Genomic DNA, 16,951 nt, shown 5'->3' with positions numbered 1-16,951 from the left:
CGAGTCTTTGGGTGTTACACTACTACATATTTCCGGCCAACCCGCTCACGGAATCACGAGACAATGAGAAATATGCTAAAGTGTTGATGCTCATTTATATAATACTAGTATACTACACTACTACTTTTTTTCGGCCTATTCTTTCTTCGGGGTGAGACGAATATTTGCTTGGGAAGATTAACCAGGAAGATGAGTCAACAACAGTGGCTATGACGGATGCATCAAGTGTATAATTTGGGAATAATTTTTATTTTTTATTTTTATTTTTTTGATTCAAGAGAGGCATAGCCAAATACAAAGAAAATAAAATGAAAGAACAGACAAGAAAACAAATAAACACACAATCAAGGAGGAACTAGGCGTGGGAAAGCCACACCTGAAATCAAGAATATCTAAATGAGTGTCTTGAGAGACTCCGCGCTTGACCAACCAATCCGCCGCGCGGTTTCCTTCACGAAAAACATGTGTAACCTGTACTTCCCAATTGTCATCCTTAATCATGCTAATACATCTTGAGATCTCATGAACACACTCGCCACTAGGGGCCTTTCCCTGTTGTAGAATTTGCACACAGGCTAAGTTATCTAATTGAACTTCGAGGTGTGTGATCTGAAGGTTTTTTGCCAGTTCAAGACCGCGAGTAAGAGCTATAACTTCAGCACGAAAGGACGTACATCTTCCAAGATTCATTGAGAAACCAGATATAAAGTTGCCATCTTGGTCTCTAATTAAAGCACCACCACCAGCTAAACCTGGGCTCCCCTTAGCTGCTCCGTCACAGTTAAGTGCATACCAACCAAAGCTTGGAGAGCGCCATGTTATATAACTCTGCTTCTTATTCTGTTTTGTATGAACATTAGGAACTTGAGTATGCATACTACAGAAAGCCTCATCCACTCTGATGCGAATGAAAGCACCAATGTCAACAGGAATTTCATCACTCCTATTAAAGACATGGCAATTTCTCCATTTCCACACCCACCAAGCAATAATACCAAATAAAGTCGGCCACCCCTGATCATCTTCATTGCCTGAATCTTGCAGATTGTGGGTTAGCCATTCTTTAAGAGGCTTATTGTAGAAGTTATTAGCCAAGTTTGTAGTTAATACAATACGCCACACTTGTCTAGCTGCAGGGCAATCACGGAGGATATGCAAAGTGCTTTCTTCAGCGTGCCCACAAATAAAGCAACTCGCATCTTCAGTCAGACGTCTTTTAAATCGATTTAAGTTACCAAGTTATCGATCATGACAGACGAGCCATAGAAACGCCCTGATCCGCTGTTGGAGAGGAGCTTTCCAAATTAGATTCTAGCATTCTTCGTCAAGGAAATCAGTCTCATGCCGCATAATGTTAAGGACTGATTTAATGGAGAACTTGCCCTTTGAACCAGTTTTCCAGTAGGTTAAATCACCCATGTTTGGGTCAGGTCGAACCTTGTGGTGTTGAATTAACTTCAGCGTGTCTGAGTCAAGGAAGGGGGCAATCACGTTCCACCTCCACCCCTGATCAGACTCCCACATCTCTTCTACAGTGGCACCAGCTAGAGTTTCAGGAATGGGAGAGACAGCAAGGTCACTTAGAGGCCTGTCAGTTGCCCATAAGTGATCCCAAAATAGAGTCTGTGAACCATTACCAATAGCAGTCTTCATACCTTTGGCTAGGATATGCGCATTATCTGTAATACCCATCCATACATTCGAGCCTCCTTTTTTATGTTCGAACATATCTACATCACAGCGACCTTTACAGTATTTAGCTCTAAGGACTCTTGACCAAAGGGTGTTAGGCTCTGTCAAGACACGCCAACCCAACTTTGTGAGGAATGCCGCATTTGCTTGTTTAGCCGACATTAGACCAATACCCCCAAGTTCCTTAGGACGCTGTAGCAATTACCAAGAAAGGAGATGCACTTTTCTTGTATCTTCATCGCCCCCCCAGACAAAGCGTCTGGTTTTTTTGTCTATGTCTTCGCAAATTGCTCTGGGAATTTTTGCCGTTTGCATCGAATAGAAGGACATTGTGGAAAGGGTGGACTTTGCTAAAGTCATTCGACCAGCAAGAGATAAATATTTTGATTTCCAACCACAAAGGCGGCGGTCAATCTTTTCACAAAGATGGCTGAAAGTATCCTTAGTGACCCTACTTGAGAGAGTAGGCATTCCAAGGTATAGACCCAAATCTTCTGTTACTTCCATTCCGAGAGCCTCACCAATTGTTTGCTGATCCATAGAGGTCACATTTTTCGAGAAGAAAACACGCGATTTGGGTAGACTAACTTTCTGCCCAGATGCATCACAAAACCGGGCTAGGCACGATTTTATAAGATCAGCTTGAGAAATATCAGCCTCTGCAAATAGAACAATATCTTCCGCGAAGAACAAATTTGACAAAATTGGGCCACCTCGACTTGCTCGGATGGGTTTCCATAAGTCAAAAGAAATAGCCTCCTCAATAACTTGATAGAGACGTTCCATACACATGACAAACAAATATGGTGATAAAGGATCACCTTGACGGATTCCCCTACTTGGTTTGAAGGGTTGAGATGGTTCCCCATTCCACAAAACTCGAAGAGAAGCTGTGGTGACACAATCCATGATGAGATTGATCATAGTAATCGGCAAGTTCATAGCAACAAGAGTATCCCGTATAAAGACCCATCGAAGACGATCGTAGGCATTTTCAAAATCAATCTTGATAGCCATGTAACCCTTAGCCCCTTGTTTCTTCCTCATTGTATGGAGAACTTCTTGCATTATAACAATATTATCCGTAATCTGACGACCCGGAACAAAACTTGCTTGAGTGTTGGATATTAAATTTGGGAGCACAGATTTTAAGCGGTTAACTACCACCTTAGTCACAATCTTGTATGCCACATTACATAGTCCAATCGGTCTGAATTGGGAAGCAAATTCGGGATTATCCACCTTTGGTAGAAGGGCTATAAAAGTCTCATTAAAATCAGAGGGTATGCCCTTACCTTCAAGAATGGGAAGCAGAGAATTATACACAGTAGGAGATATAAAATCCCAATTTTTTTGATAAAAGAGTGCTTGGAATCCATCTGGGCCGCCTGGCGCTTTCAAAGCTCCCATCTCCTTAATCACATCATCAATCTCAAATTTCGAGTACGACCTAGTGAGCAGGTTCCAATCCTGATTCAAGAGATTAGGGAAAACATCCTGTGGTAATTCATATTCACACGGGCCTCCCTCTTCAGTAAATAGGCTAGTAAAATATTCAACAATATGTGACTGTATGTCACATTTATCTCGAAGCCAAGTTCCATCTAACTTCTTCAATGCAAGAACTTTGTTTTTCCACCTTCTGACAATAGTACTAAGATGGAAAAAAGTCGTCTTACGATCGCCATCTTTTATCCAATCAATACGGGATTTTTGGTACCACAAAGTCTCTTCTCTATCTAGGACCACATCAAGCTCCTTACGCAGACGAGACTCCAATTTCAGCAGACCTCTATCCACCTTCACAGCCAAGGATTTTTGGATACCCCCCAGCCGAGCAACAAGGGTGCGTTTTTGTTTAAAGATGTTGCCGAAAACATCTCTGTTCCAAGTTTGGAGATCACGAGAAAGTTTATTTAAGGCAGGCATAAGAGCACTATTATTATCCCAATTGGCTGAAATAAAATCTCGAAAATTTTCATGAGATAACCACGTTGCCTGGAATCTAAATGGGCGATGAAGAGCTTGCAGTGGAGCAAAACCATTTGGAGAGATGAACAAGGGACAGTGATCAGAATGGATTGCCGTTAGGTGTTTCATAGATGCCTTTTCAAATCGAACAACCCAATTTTTATTGCATAGGGCTCTGTCTAGTCTACCACTCTGACGAGTCTCCGGGGTCAATCCTCTTGCCCAAGTATGCGAAGCACCCGAAAATTCAACCTCAAGTAGTTCCATGTCTTCAATCCATGAGTTAAATCGAGCTGATCTTCTGTCCGTTTCACGACACGATTTATTTCTTTCAGAAGCGAATCGAGTGTCATTGAAGTCTCCGGCTATAAGCCCGGGGTGATTGTGATTTAAAGCAAAAGATTTGAGCTCCTCCCATAATTGAACCCTTTGAGTAGGGTCTGGGCTGGCATATACTGCAGTGAAATACCATGGAATTGCCCCAACTCTTGAGAATAATGAATGGCAAAGTTGTAACGTAAGGTTTTGGTTATACTAAGTAATTATTTGCATTTAGATTAAATTATTTATTTTTTTTTGGTGAAGGCATTTAGATTAAATTAATGAATTGAATAGTACATGATTTGGTTTTGTAAGTGTGTAACAATATCAGTACTCCGTATACATCATCTATGTTAATGAATTAATATTTTAATTTGCATTTGTCTTCAAAAAAAAAAAATTAATTTTAATTTTGATTTTAAACGGGTACCCGATGACCTGACCCGTGAAATCCGAGTACCCGGTGTTTGCGGGTCGGGTCATGGGCCGAGTACTTGACTACCCGCAAAGGCGGGTACCCGACTCTTCGGGTACCCAAAAAGCCGGGTACCCGGTTATGAACAGCCCTAGTAACATGCTAGGGTTTGTTATTAATCTTGTTAGTATCATGCCTAGGATTTTGCTATTATTATGCTTTAACATGATTATGATTTATGATTGTTATTATTTTGATGATTATTATTATGTTGCTTGATATTTATTGTTATTGCTTGATCACACCTTTTATGCATGTTTAAAGGGAATTGGTACTTGTAATCACGCTTAATAAGATAATTAATAATCTTGTTTAGGGTTAATTTGATTATAATTCAAGTGATCGCCAATAATAGATTTATTTGTGCATTAATATTCAACCAACATAGATAAATAGGTTTAAGGTTAATCCTATTGATTGCATGTTAGTCAGAAAGCGCACATGAATACGATCAGAATAAAGTAGAGGACTATTATTAGGGCAGGTTTAATCTCTTTTAGGTTGGATTTGTACCTTCATCCCCGAACTACCAGTCATGGTTCCAAACCTATTGGAGTTGACGATCTCCTGGATCGTTAAGGAGTGTAACCTTCACCTCGTGAACGGTTTACAAGTTCCTAAAACTTGTTGGCGACTCTTTTGATTTATCTTCTTTCCCTTTGGACGCCACCGTACTTTAGTGTATGATCACAGTGGGGTTCAAGCTAGGGATTATGCTTGAAATATTCCCTACAATAAGTTACATATGTAATACATTCATTTGCAGAATTATGTTTAATCAGAAATTTTATTATTTCTCTTATTTAATTATGGTTTTCGATGTTAAATAAAATGTCCAAAATAATTATGGATTGATGGGCTCATGAGGTTGATGACCTGGTGAATGAAACCCCACAGGTGAACAAAATCCATATATTATTTGAGTTCCTAGTTCAGAATCATTAAACTGGACATAAATGATTTCTTAAATTGAACTAGCATGTAAGATTGATTGGATAGTGTAGTTTCATGGGCTATAGGAGCATAGTGATGATGCTCGGTCAATCACATGGATATGCATGAATGATGCATGATTGAACTATAGACCTACTTTGAAGTTCAAGTATAGAACTTCCGGATATATTAGTGGATTCCTTTGACATGAGTGGAACACTAATTCCATTCAATGGTTGATTTAACTGTGTTACACTCAAACTTCAAGCCTTAACTGGGGATTGTAAAGGGTGTTTCCCGGTTGCTTCATGAGTTGAGTGGGAGCTTTGGTTGCCACAAGATTGGATTGAGTCTACCTATTAAATAGGAATGTGTTTTGGCCCCTTGAAGAGGGAGAATTTAAAAAATGCATGGTCGTGCTCAAATGCATTACATAGTAATCATTTGTTCTGTGAATCTAACTAAGTATTTCAAGAAAAGATTTGTAGACTAATATGATCATGACATGAGATGCAATCATATTATCAAATCGACACACATTGACTTAAGGAATTTGAATATTGCGCACTTGTCACAGACAAGTGGGAGATTGAAGGAGTTATGTCTTCGATAAGTGCAATTACTAGATATATCAAGGATCACGATTATGGAGATAATTAGTTCATTCTATAGGGTCGTCAATGTTTGGTGCTAGATATGACAATTGATCTTTGGGCTAGTTTAATGGCCCAAAGCCTTATAGAGTGGATCCTACAAGGTCACACATAACAGTATTGGGTTAAACAAGTTAGAGGCCCATTATTGGGCCTCATGAATTCATGACATACCATGTTGATGATTGGGCTTGGATAGTTAGAAGAGTCTAATGGGTTTTGGACTTGACATGGTTTTATTTCTAGATATGATCTATAAATATAAACCATGCCTAGGGTTGCATGACTGAACAATTGACATACAGTGAATTGTCACACAAGCAACCAAGTTTCCTAAAACCCTAACTCTCTCTCTCTCTCTACTCGGTCCTCTCTCTCTCCTCCCTGTCCGTACGACCCTCCTCTCTAGGTGGTGCGTGGGTGGTGTTGTGGTGTGTTCGTGGCTCAAATCTCCGTTGAAGGTTGATTGAAGTGTTCAGTCACAACTAACTAGCATTAGTGGAGGTTTAATCCGTGCTCGTGGACTAAGTAGAGGAATCACACGTGGGGTTCTTGTTCTCTTTATTGTTCTTGTTCGATCACTTGTGGAATTACGCTTCAAAGTTATAATTCTTACTTCTTTATGTGTTATGCATGAGATCCTTGGTTTAGGTGCTTTATGAATATGATTTATATATTTTTTTCCGCAATTTAGTACCTATAATCTCCTACAGTTTGGTGGGCATTAAATATCGGCACAATGTTTTTCGGATACCTTTGTTGATATTTGCTGATTTCTGCTAGAAAAAAGGTGGACATTGGGTTATCTGGAGGGAACGACGGGGCTCTTAGGCCTGCAGATGTGTTACTTTATTCAAGGGATAGTGGTCGCGATGTCTGTGTTGACTTGACAGGGTCTTCTCCATTGACACAGTCTGGGCTTTCTGACTTTGTTCCTAGACGGGTAGTGACTAATGCGGCTCATCGAAAGCGGGTCAAGTACGAATCCAGTTGTCAAGCAATTGGATATGGCTTCCTTCCTTTCTCTTTCTCTTCTCTTGGGGAGTTAGAAAAGGAGGTTGTTGCATTGCTGAAGCGGATCCAGAAGTTCTCGAAGACTCAACACATTGGGGCGCGTGCTGCAGCTCATATCTTTACTATGATCGGATTTTCTATAGCTAGAGGAGTGGGGGCCCAGATTGTATCTCGGCTTTCCACTAATTTTCTATAGGTTCTATAACTTTGTATGTTTTTAGATATAATAATAATAATAATAATAATAATAATAATAATAATAATAAAAATAATAATTTGTGTATCCGTAGTACGAATCCTTATTATGATGTATTAATGATGTGGCATATAGAGTAATATTTATTATGATGTATTTTTTTATTATTAATAGATATAGGAAACTGTTTAATGTACGAAGTAATAGTATTTTGTTATAGATTTGTAAAATATGTGAATCAAAACTATCATAGTGATATAATTTGGTGAGTATTTTGTATATATTTAATAATAGTATATAATAGATTTTTGTTTTTAGTATTATATATCTAGATAGATTTGAATATATATTAAATATTTAATTTGTAAGTAATGTAGATATCAATCAATCATCAATAACTATATACTAAAAGATACACCAGCAATGACACGTGTTATCTTTTGGTGTGTCCTTAGGTTTTTTTTTATTTTTTTATTTTTTTAGAAAATAAAATCAATTTAAAAAACAAATATTTTACAAATTTAAGGTACTAATTATGTAAAAAGTATAATAGAAGATTTAATTTATTTTTCAATAAAATAAAATATTGACAATATAAACTTAAAAAATAATAATCTTAACATAATTTATGACATATGGAGTATTTTTTTTAGGAAACACATTTTATGTACTACATACGTTAATTACAACAAGGTTTTTTTATTCTTAATTATGTAATAAAAGCTACAAACTTAAACAATAAAATACAAATATCAAATCAACAAATGATTCTTTCATTATTTTCTTCAATAATTTATGAATATAATTTTAATCAAGTAATACTCGAAGGAAACTTCAATAATGCTTGCCAAGAACGACACATGTTGATTATTTTAAATGTTATTTTTTCCAACAATTTTTGTTGTTGTTCTTTAGCATTCAATTGATATAAATATATCATACAAAAGTCATAAAATTTGATATAGTGTTAATTTGAAAAGTAGTTATTTTAAATTACTGTGCATGGCACGAGGCTTAAGCTAATTTGAAATAATTTTAAGTGATGTTTTAGAGTATTGGAATACTATCTCATTAGGTGAATGTGTATGGAAGAATTAAGATGACAAAATAACTATTAATGAATCATAAAGTATTGGGTGCGACAAGCCGCACCCAGCGTTTCGTCAGTCGCAAGAGATGACGATGGCGATAAAGACGACAATGACAATGATGACAACAATTGTGGATCTCCTTCTCTCTCTGTAGGCGATGATGACGATGACAATGATGACATCAATGGCGAAGGAGAGAAGCGAGATCATTCATGGCGGAAGAGAGAGAGTTTAATTCTCGATTTTTTTTTCGTAAAATGCCCAAAAAATTTAATTCGGGCTTTCTTATGTGATGTATAATTATTGATATTGATTGTTCCATATGAGTTTATGTTGAATTTTGAGCATTTTGATAACATATGTATGTATTTTGGTTGAGAAATAAGCAAGTTATGTTATACCCATGACCTTGAGTACGAGATCTTCAATGGAGGTTCTGCCATTGTTATACATATCATCAAACAAATTATACATATTCTCAAACAAGTTATATATATCCTCCATCAAATAATTTGTATCCTCCTATAATTTATACATATCCTCTACTGGCTAGATCATATCCTCTATTGGCTATATGATATCATCCAGCAAATAGAGGATATCATCCGGCAAATAGAGGATATCATCTAGTTAGTAGAAATATCATCTAGTGAATAAAGGATATCATATAGCTAATAAAGGATATCATCCTGTTACTAGAGGATATCATCCAGCCGATAGAGGATATCATCCATTCAATAGAGGATATCATCCAAGTAATAGATATATCACCTAGCCAATAAAGGATATATATCATACAATTAGTAGAGATATCATCCAGTCAATAGAGGATATCATCCAGCCAATATAGGATATCATCCAGGTAGTAAAAATATCATCCATCTAATAAAGGATATCATATAGCTAGAGGATATCATCCAGCCAATAGAGGATATCATCCAACCAAATGAGGATATCAAAAGGCCGCATTTTGTTAGTCCAAACTGACGAAACAATATTTAGAGCAAGATTAGCATTGTCTTGTGTTAAATTTTTTTTCCATGCCACATCATTTTTTATTTTTTAATATTTTATAATTATGTTAAGACTCTTTAAGATTCAACTAAATTTTGATTTTCATTCCTCAAACTCATTTAAGATTTGGAATAATATTATGATACTTATATTATACTAAAACTCTCAATGAAGATACTATTTGGATGTTGGTGTAGTGGTGATTGGGACTACACTTGTAGGGAGGATATGTGTTCGATCCCTCGCAACAACAATTGAGGGGGGACTAAAACCTAACCACCCAAAATTGATCCCCGAAGCTGGATTAGCCCAAAGGGTGATATGTGTAGAACAAAAAAAAAAAAAAAAAAATCAATAAAGATTTTGACAAAAAAAAAGGGATTGAGTGTTTTTGGAGGAAAAAAAAACTGCATGTCATTGCTGGTGCCTGTTTTAAAGTTATGTTATGGAAATTTTGATAATTACCACCATCTATAGTAGGCAAAATTGAAATTACCACCTCAAGGTTTTTTTTTTTTTTTTTTTATTTTTTATTTTTAAAGTTTTTTTCGAAAACTTTTAAAACTCCCACCTATTTGACGAATGATGTCATCATGGGGCCCAATTTCGCGTTTTTCCTCTCTCCTCCCTCGAATTCACCTGTTTCCTTGCCTTCCTTCTCCCATTTTTCGAATTCTTCTTTGAAATTTGATTTCAATTACTCAAATTAGGTTTACATTTCTGCAATCTTACCTATTTCGAATTGAATTGAATAGGGTAATTAGGGTTTGTGGGTAATCAATTTAGGGGTTTTGCTAAAATTGAAAAATTAGGATTTATAAAATGAAAATTGGACAATTAAACAAGTAATTGGGGCAAAAACACAATTAAATCATGCAATTTGGGCAAGGGAGACAGGGTTATTCGAGGGAGGAGAGAGGGAAAGAGAGGGAAAAGAGGGAAAACGCGAAATTAGGCCCCATGATAACGTCATTCATCAAACAGGTGGGAGTTTAAAAAGTTTTGGAAAAAACTAAGTGGTAATTTAAAAAAAAAACGTGAGGTGGTAATTTCAATTTTGCCTACTATATATAGATGGTGGTAATTATCAAATTTTTCTTGTGTTATTGGTTGATATTACAACATTTACACTTTTATTTATATGATTCTCTTTAACCACATTGTATCAATTATGTTAAATCCCTACCTTATGAAAAGTAGAAAATAACGTACTCTTAGGAATAGTGTGCTACCAACTATACCCTCAAAAATATGTACAAAAATATATATTTACTTTTTTACCCTCAGTAATATGTTTACTCTCATTAATATATTTAATTGGGTTCTTTTTTCGTTAAACATACCATAAATTAATACAAAGTTTTTTTTTAACAAAAACTTGTAATGCCTTTTTTTAAAATAAAAAAATTATAATGTTTTGTACTTCATATGTTATTATTGTTATTTAAAAAGGAAACAAAATTGTATGTACGAAGACTTTGTTTATTACCATGAGATGATTTATTTTTACTGCTTCGTGGTTGCTCTTCTTATTTACAATTTTGTTGTCCTTTAATTATTACAAATATTGTTAAGGTTTATAAGCTTTTTAATTGTACATTATTTGATGGCACACACATAAACAACGTGGAATTTAAATGACATTCATATTAAATAATGATATTTGAGCAGATGTTATCAAGAGGTGTAAATAACTTTAAAATCCTAAAATCGAAGGAAATCAATGATAGAAAAAAAAATGTATTAAATATGGAGAGAATTTAAGAGAAAAAATATAACTAAGTGATTATTGCTTTAGTATCAGATATAGATATAGATATTAGATGGTAGTAGAACATTGAACTTACATTATTAAGTTTTTAGCTACAACGAACATTTCACATATTATTACTCCGTATCACCAAGCTCACAAAAAATTCGTTTGAAGAAAAATACGTTAAGTATTATTGTATCATGTAAATCAATTAAGAGTTCTAAACTAGCTTAAGATATGAAGGGATGCAAATCAATCAAATATTATTTAATAATAATTTTGAAATAACACTGCAAAACTTTTGAGGGTTTTACAAAATAATTATCATTAAAGATTTTGGTGGCTTTTTTATATTTCTACAAAACCACTATATAGGCACATAAACCAAATAGTACGTATTAAAACTACCAGATCTACCACCCAAACCAAAGGTGTAACTATGCGCTAATACAACTTCTATGCAAGAGCTAACTCTTTCGTGCCCATCGCGCGCGAGCCCTTTATTGTTGACTTTTTGCCGTTGGTGGCCATTGTAATTTTTTTAATGATCACTAGTAGTTTTTAGAGCTCATGCCTAAGTCTGTGTATGAGTCCAGGCAAGGCGTGAGCTTCAAAGCCAGTTTGATCCAAAGAGCTGTGATCATGTGAAGCCCAAAAAACAGCAGGCGTATCTTCTTTTAGGCTTGAGAATGTCATAAAACAACCCCATTAGGTTTTAAAAGGTTGATCATATTATGTTGGCCCACGTTAGGCTAATTACCATTAGGTTGCATTAGGCTAATTACCATTAGGTTGCATTAAATTATGGAATTCAAATTCTTATTTATTTTATTTGGATACAACGCCGGAGAAGAAAATATATGATTTATATAAACACCTAAGCTAAAAAATCCCGTCTCCTTGTCCTCTGTAAATACCGTTGTTTAACTGGTCTGTTTACGTGAATGTATTAAAAATAAATTTAAATTATAATTCCTTTCATTATCTAAATTCCTAATGATGACACACACAATATAATGTATCCATCCCTTGTCTTGTTACTAAATTATGATAACGTAAGAGGTAAGAAAGCTGGTAGTAGCTTAAAATCATGCTGTTTTATGATATATTTAAGGACTCTTCTCAATACTATCACAAAAAACATTATATTACAGATGAATTGAAGTTAACATAATAGTGTTTGAATTGTTTAAAATCTGTCTCCTTACTATGATCATGGATCCGTTCATACAAATAACCTAATCTAAAATCCAAGGGAAACCAATTAAAATAATAAGAAATAGAATGCATCTTCATTGTAATCAAATTTAAATTTCAAGGTTGTTGATCTATCATATTTTTGGGAAGCCATTTTGTTCTAGCTCGAACGATCTCAGCTCTATCATCTTGCATACGAAGAAGATGAGTGCTTTCAATATCTTTGGTAATGGTAGTTAAAGGATCAGCATTTTTCATGGTAGTCAAGGATTCAAGTACGTTGGCTTGCCTACATTCACGTCGATATTCTAGTGTCATGCTTGTCATGTCGTAATCTTGCAACACATTCAATGGTACACTCTGCAAGAAAATTCAAATTTTGGTCAGCCCATGTAAAGAAGTTATTATTGTTGCTTCATACTTAAAAATTGTTGCTTCAGAGAATGAGGGATAGCTTAAGTGGTTAGAGTTTCCCTCTCGGCCCCAGAAGATTCTGTAATCGATTCTCATCCCTGCCCTTATGGCTCTCTAAACCCCCCCCCCCAAAAAAACAAGTTGCTTAAATGGGGTTAAGTTGTTTTAAGTATGTTGACTCTGCATAATTGACCTATACCACATGTCCGGATTTGTATTTGTCAACTTAGAGGTTTTTCATTTAAAAAACGGAGGAAATATATGAAAAAAAATGAAACTACCAAAACTATAGGCTAAGAACGTACTTTGAGACTTGAGAGCTGGTTCTATTCGGTACCCATTTTGAAAAAAAGGTGTAATAGTACTTGGTTGATTATGGGCCCATAATTTTAAGAGCTAGGATAGGTTCCTAAAGCATACTGTATGGATCCAAAACCAGCACCATGGTCTACTTGTTTTGGACATCAATCGATTTCGATTTCAATAATACCTATAGAGTATCTACAGCTATATATATACGAAGTATATAGGTAGTAATTTAAAAAATAAAAAAACAGTAACAAAACAAATCACTAAGATCACCTTCTCTATCCTCATCCACTCTCACTAAAGACGGGGCTATAAATACTAAAACTGAAAGTGATTCGGTGTAATTTTGTTAAATTGGACCCTAAAATCATTTTTATAGGATAAATATGTTACTAAATTAAAAAATCAGGGCCCTTTTATAGTAGTTTCACTTAAAGGTCTGTGCGATCGACCACCCTTCACATGCTTAGAATTACCCTTGACTCTCACTACCACTAACAATCAGCCTCCATCAACAACATACCGCCACCACCACCACCACCAAATATCAACAACCACTCCTACCACATTGAACAACATTTGCCAGTTGCCATTGAATGCATAACCACTCTTGCTATATATCACCAACCTTCCATCCTTCAATATTTGTCAATTAACAACCACCGGTTACTTATTGTTCGATTTACAACCATCATAGTTGTACAAATGTACAATTCATCGTAAAATTTTCTTGAACAAAAAAAAAAATCAAAAAAATAAAAAAAAATGAGGGTGGCAAACGCCCCCTCACTGCCTCATCTATGTCGTGGCGTCCTCAACTGACATCATATTCAAATAACAAGTCAAGTTATATTTTAAAATTATTTGTTAATTATATTGTTGTAATTAATTTAGGACAGAAGGAGTATACATCCTATGAAATAGGAAATAATGAAAACCTACCTCCAAAATCCAGCCAATGTACTTGACGTTGTTTACGTGCTGGTTAGCATCCATATCGTTCCATCTAGGCTGCATTTATTACCAAAAATTAATATATTGATAGAGTATAAAATATATTCCTGGACATCAACCACTAGCTTAAGTTTTTGGTTGAGTCGGTCCACTAACAGTTTATACCATGTTTTTTTCCTTATCTTACCATATATATCACATTTGGTCCCATAAATACCATGTACATATTCGCTCAAAATTATAATGTAGTATAGCATAAAAATTTTCAATTATTGATAAGAAATTAAAGAATTACTTACAGCTAAGCCAGATTGAATAATATCAGCTGTGTCATCAGTGAGTTTGTTGATTTTATCAGGATCATCATCTCCATTTGCAAATACATATCGATTTAAATAAAAGGGTTCGACTTCCTGTCGAACTTCATCTGGGATTTTTGATAATCTCCTTGTTTCTCTGTTCATGGTCACCCATGTACTGCCAATTGTGAATGTAAATCAACAAAAATCAAATAAATTAGACAAAATAATAGCCAAGACAAAACTAATTAAGTTAAAATGCTATAAAGTATTAACAACTCAATATGATTTTACTTCATTTCATATTAATTAACAATACAGAGTTTCTACCAAAATCTTCTCAATCTATATGATAATGGAAACACATGTACAAAAACGATTACAATAAAACACTTAGTTTAGTTCTGTTCAGCTCATTTCAGTCAATTATAACATGCCCTTTGTATGTCAAATTTTTTAATTCATGTAATTTGAAATTAATATGAATTGAAGGAGTATGAACTAAATTTTACCTGTGTAAAAAAAAAAAAAAAAAAAAAAAAAATTACCTTGTTGCCCGAGTTGTGACATTTTGAGTTCTATAGTCTCGAATAATCCAATCTCTACGCATGCCATTTTTGCCTGCTGCATCAACCCATGTATCGATTTCAACTACATCTCCCCTATAAGTAATGAAATTAATCATCTTTCTTGCCAATCATGCTTTTATTAATTAGTAGTAGAATATGTTTAAAGGATTGAAGTAAAAAAAAAAAAAAGTGCATACCATGAGCTATATTTGTCAACTTGGACATGTACACGGGTTACAACCCAAATGAGTTTCCTAAGACTCATCTCTCGTGTTGCACCAAACCCGTTTCCAGCTAGTCCAGAGCTTGTTACATGATTTAAAGCTGTTTCCTGCATTTTTATATTATTTTTTTTACAAATAAAAAATTAAATGCTTGATATAATTCGACTATAAATACATACTCAATAGTAAAAACACTATCAATCCATACATAATAAACTTAAATCTTCATCGGGTTCATTGGGCCAAAGCAACTAATGCATATACTATCTCCAATTTTATTAGTTGCAACTTTATGATATTATTTGTGAGATATATATAAAATAATCCAAAGTTGTAATATAAAAAAATCGAAGGTAAGAGCAAATTTTGAAGTCAACAATTAGATGGATGAGATTTTCTCCTTTTGTTCTCATGTGACAAGATGTCCATACATCTGAACTTAGAATATAAACTAAATTGAATATAATCTAAAAGAACTCGTTTTCATATTCCAATGACTAAATTATTAGTAAACTAGTCTTCTAGCTTAAACAAAATAAAGTCAAATAAAATAAATAAATTAAATAAAATTAGCCCACAAAATTGTTACTCCATAGTAGAAATTAACCAACCTGTAACAAATTCATCAATGTTTCCATAGTAGCAGTCTTATCTGGACCAATTTCATAAGATCTAATTATAAAAGTTTGCTTATAAACAAACCTTCCTTCCACAAATTTTCCCAACATACATGTTTGTGCTAAATCCTCCTCTTTATACTTTATAACTTCACATTTCTTCAACCCAACGTACGATGTCTCACCAACACTAGCACTACCATTGATCTTTTTTCCATTTACCACATCTATATTCGGCCGAATCCTGTTGTACAATCGAAACGATTTCGAGCCATCGAAACGATTCTTATTGAACCCATTTACACTAGGAGAAAATTTACTCACAACTTCAATATTTTTCTTTCTTGAATGGAAAAGTTGAGATTTTACATAATCAAAGCTTGTGCTTTTAGCTGAAGTTGTCATATTTTTGGTGCCTTAATTTGTGTTGAAAGAAAGTTTTTTATTTTTTATTTTTTTGGGTTATGAAAAATTGTAGTAGCATGAGAGCAAAAAAGACGGGAGATGTATTGATTTTTGCGTTTTTGAGAGGATAAAAATATTCAAATATTGGTGGGAAAATAATTAAACCTTGTCAAAGTGTATTAAAGATGTTAATGAAAATAATTAAGACAAGAAAGACAATTTAACACATTGTAATGCGGTTGTTTAATAAAGTTGAACGAATTTTATAAGTAGCTCAACTACTATATTGGGTTGGCGGGAAAATATAGCTTATACGACAAACTACGCGCTTATATATTTATTTACTTATGAATTGTTGTAATGTGTTACATAGTAGTAATAATTAGCCTATTTGCAAATTTGGTCTTTTAGATAATAATGTATTTTGAAAATAAATTTTAGGTTTAGATCAACGACTTATTTGTCCAAAATAATACAACATGCTTACCTTTGAATTTTTACATAAGTACATTTGAATGTGTTTATACAGATACTAGTTTTGTGCCCGTGCGATGCCCGGGTTGTTTATTAAATTTAAAGATATATTTTAATCTATAAGTCAAATTTTAAAACATATCATTGATACAAAATTAGTTAGGAATTGACGTGTTTTTGTGACGATTTAAACTTGTAGGCATGTAATGACTAATAATAATAATAATATTGGTGAAAAATATTTTTTTGACCCTGTCTGAAATGACTCGTGACCCGACCTGATTGACAGTTCTACACCTAGTAATAAAATTATATTATATTGTGAAATATATTATTTTAATTGATTAGAATATATTATAAATCGGATGTGGTACGT

The 16,951-nt window shown here is 34.3% G+C and overlaps 2 protein-coding genes across 2 annotated transcripts; both read right to left on the bottom strand.

Moving 5' to 3' along the window:
* Window positions 1–355: 355 nt before the first annotated feature.
* Window positions 356–3,930, bottom strand: LOC145575054 (uncharacterized). Its single transcript, XM_081632989.1, has 4 exons — window positions 1,999–3,930; window positions 1,346–1,884; window positions 472–1,213; window positions 356–376 (listed from the first exon to the last, which is right to left on the bottom strand). The coding sequence occupies exons 1-4, from the start codon at window positions 3,928–3,930 to the stop codon at window positions 356–358; spliced, it is 3,234 nt and encodes a 1,077-aa protein (XP_081489115.1).
* An 8,300-nt stretch (window positions 3,931–12,230) lies between these two features.
* Window positions 12,231–16,101, bottom strand: LOC145575048 (palmitoyl-acyl carrier protein thioesterase, chloroplastic-like). The gene is made up of 6 exons (XM_081632978.1): window positions 15,691–16,101; window positions 15,053–15,186; window positions 14,835–14,948; window positions 14,287–14,464; window positions 13,976–14,044; window positions 12,231–12,670 (listed from the first exon to the last, which is right to left on the bottom strand). Exons 1-6 carry the CDS (start codon window positions 16,099–16,101, stop codon window positions 12,428–12,430), a joined length of 1,149 nt encoding a protein of 382 aa, XP_081489104.1. The 3' UTR covers window positions 12,231–12,427.
* Window positions 16,102–16,951: the final 850 nt, after the last annotated feature.

Source organism: Chenopodium album, chromosome 2 (assembly GCF_948465745.1).
Source record: "Chenopodium album chromosome 2, dcCheAlbu1.1, whole genome shotgun sequence".
In the NCBI taxonomy this organism is placed as follows: domain Eukaryota; kingdom Viridiplantae; phylum Streptophyta; class Magnoliopsida; order Caryophyllales; family Amaranthaceae; genus Chenopodium; species Chenopodium album.
The sequence above is the reverse complement of the archived record's forward strand: the minus strand, read 5'-3'. Positions and strand labels throughout refer to the sequence as shown.

Excerpts from the sequence above, each read along its gene's own strand:
- LOC145575054 (XM_081632989.1), bottom strand. The coding sequence starts at position 3,930 with ATGGAACTACTTGAGGTTGAATTTTCGGGTGCTTCGCATACTTGGGCA. Across the intron at positions 1,885-1,998 it reads CCTTCTATTCGATGCAAACG|CGTCCTAAGGAACTTGGGGG; the intron begins GCAAAAATTCCC and ends TAATTGCTACAG. Across the intron at positions 377-471 it reads ATGACAATTGGGAAGTACAG|GTGTGGCTTTCCCACGCCTA; the intron begins GTTACACATGTT and ends TCTTGATTTCAG.
- LOC145575048 (XM_081632978.1), bottom strand. The coding sequence starts at position 16,101 with ATGACAACTTCAGCTAAAAGCACAAGCTTTGATTATGTAAAATCTCAA. Across the intron at positions 14,465-14,834 it reads GTCACAACTCGGGCAACAAG|TACATGGGTGACCATGAACA; the intron begins GTAATTTTTTTT and ends CACAATTGGCAG. Across the intron at positions 12,671-13,975 it reads ACATTGGCTGGATTTTGGAG|AGTGTACCATTGAATGTGTT; the intron begins GTAGGTTTTCAT and ends ATTTTCTTGCAG.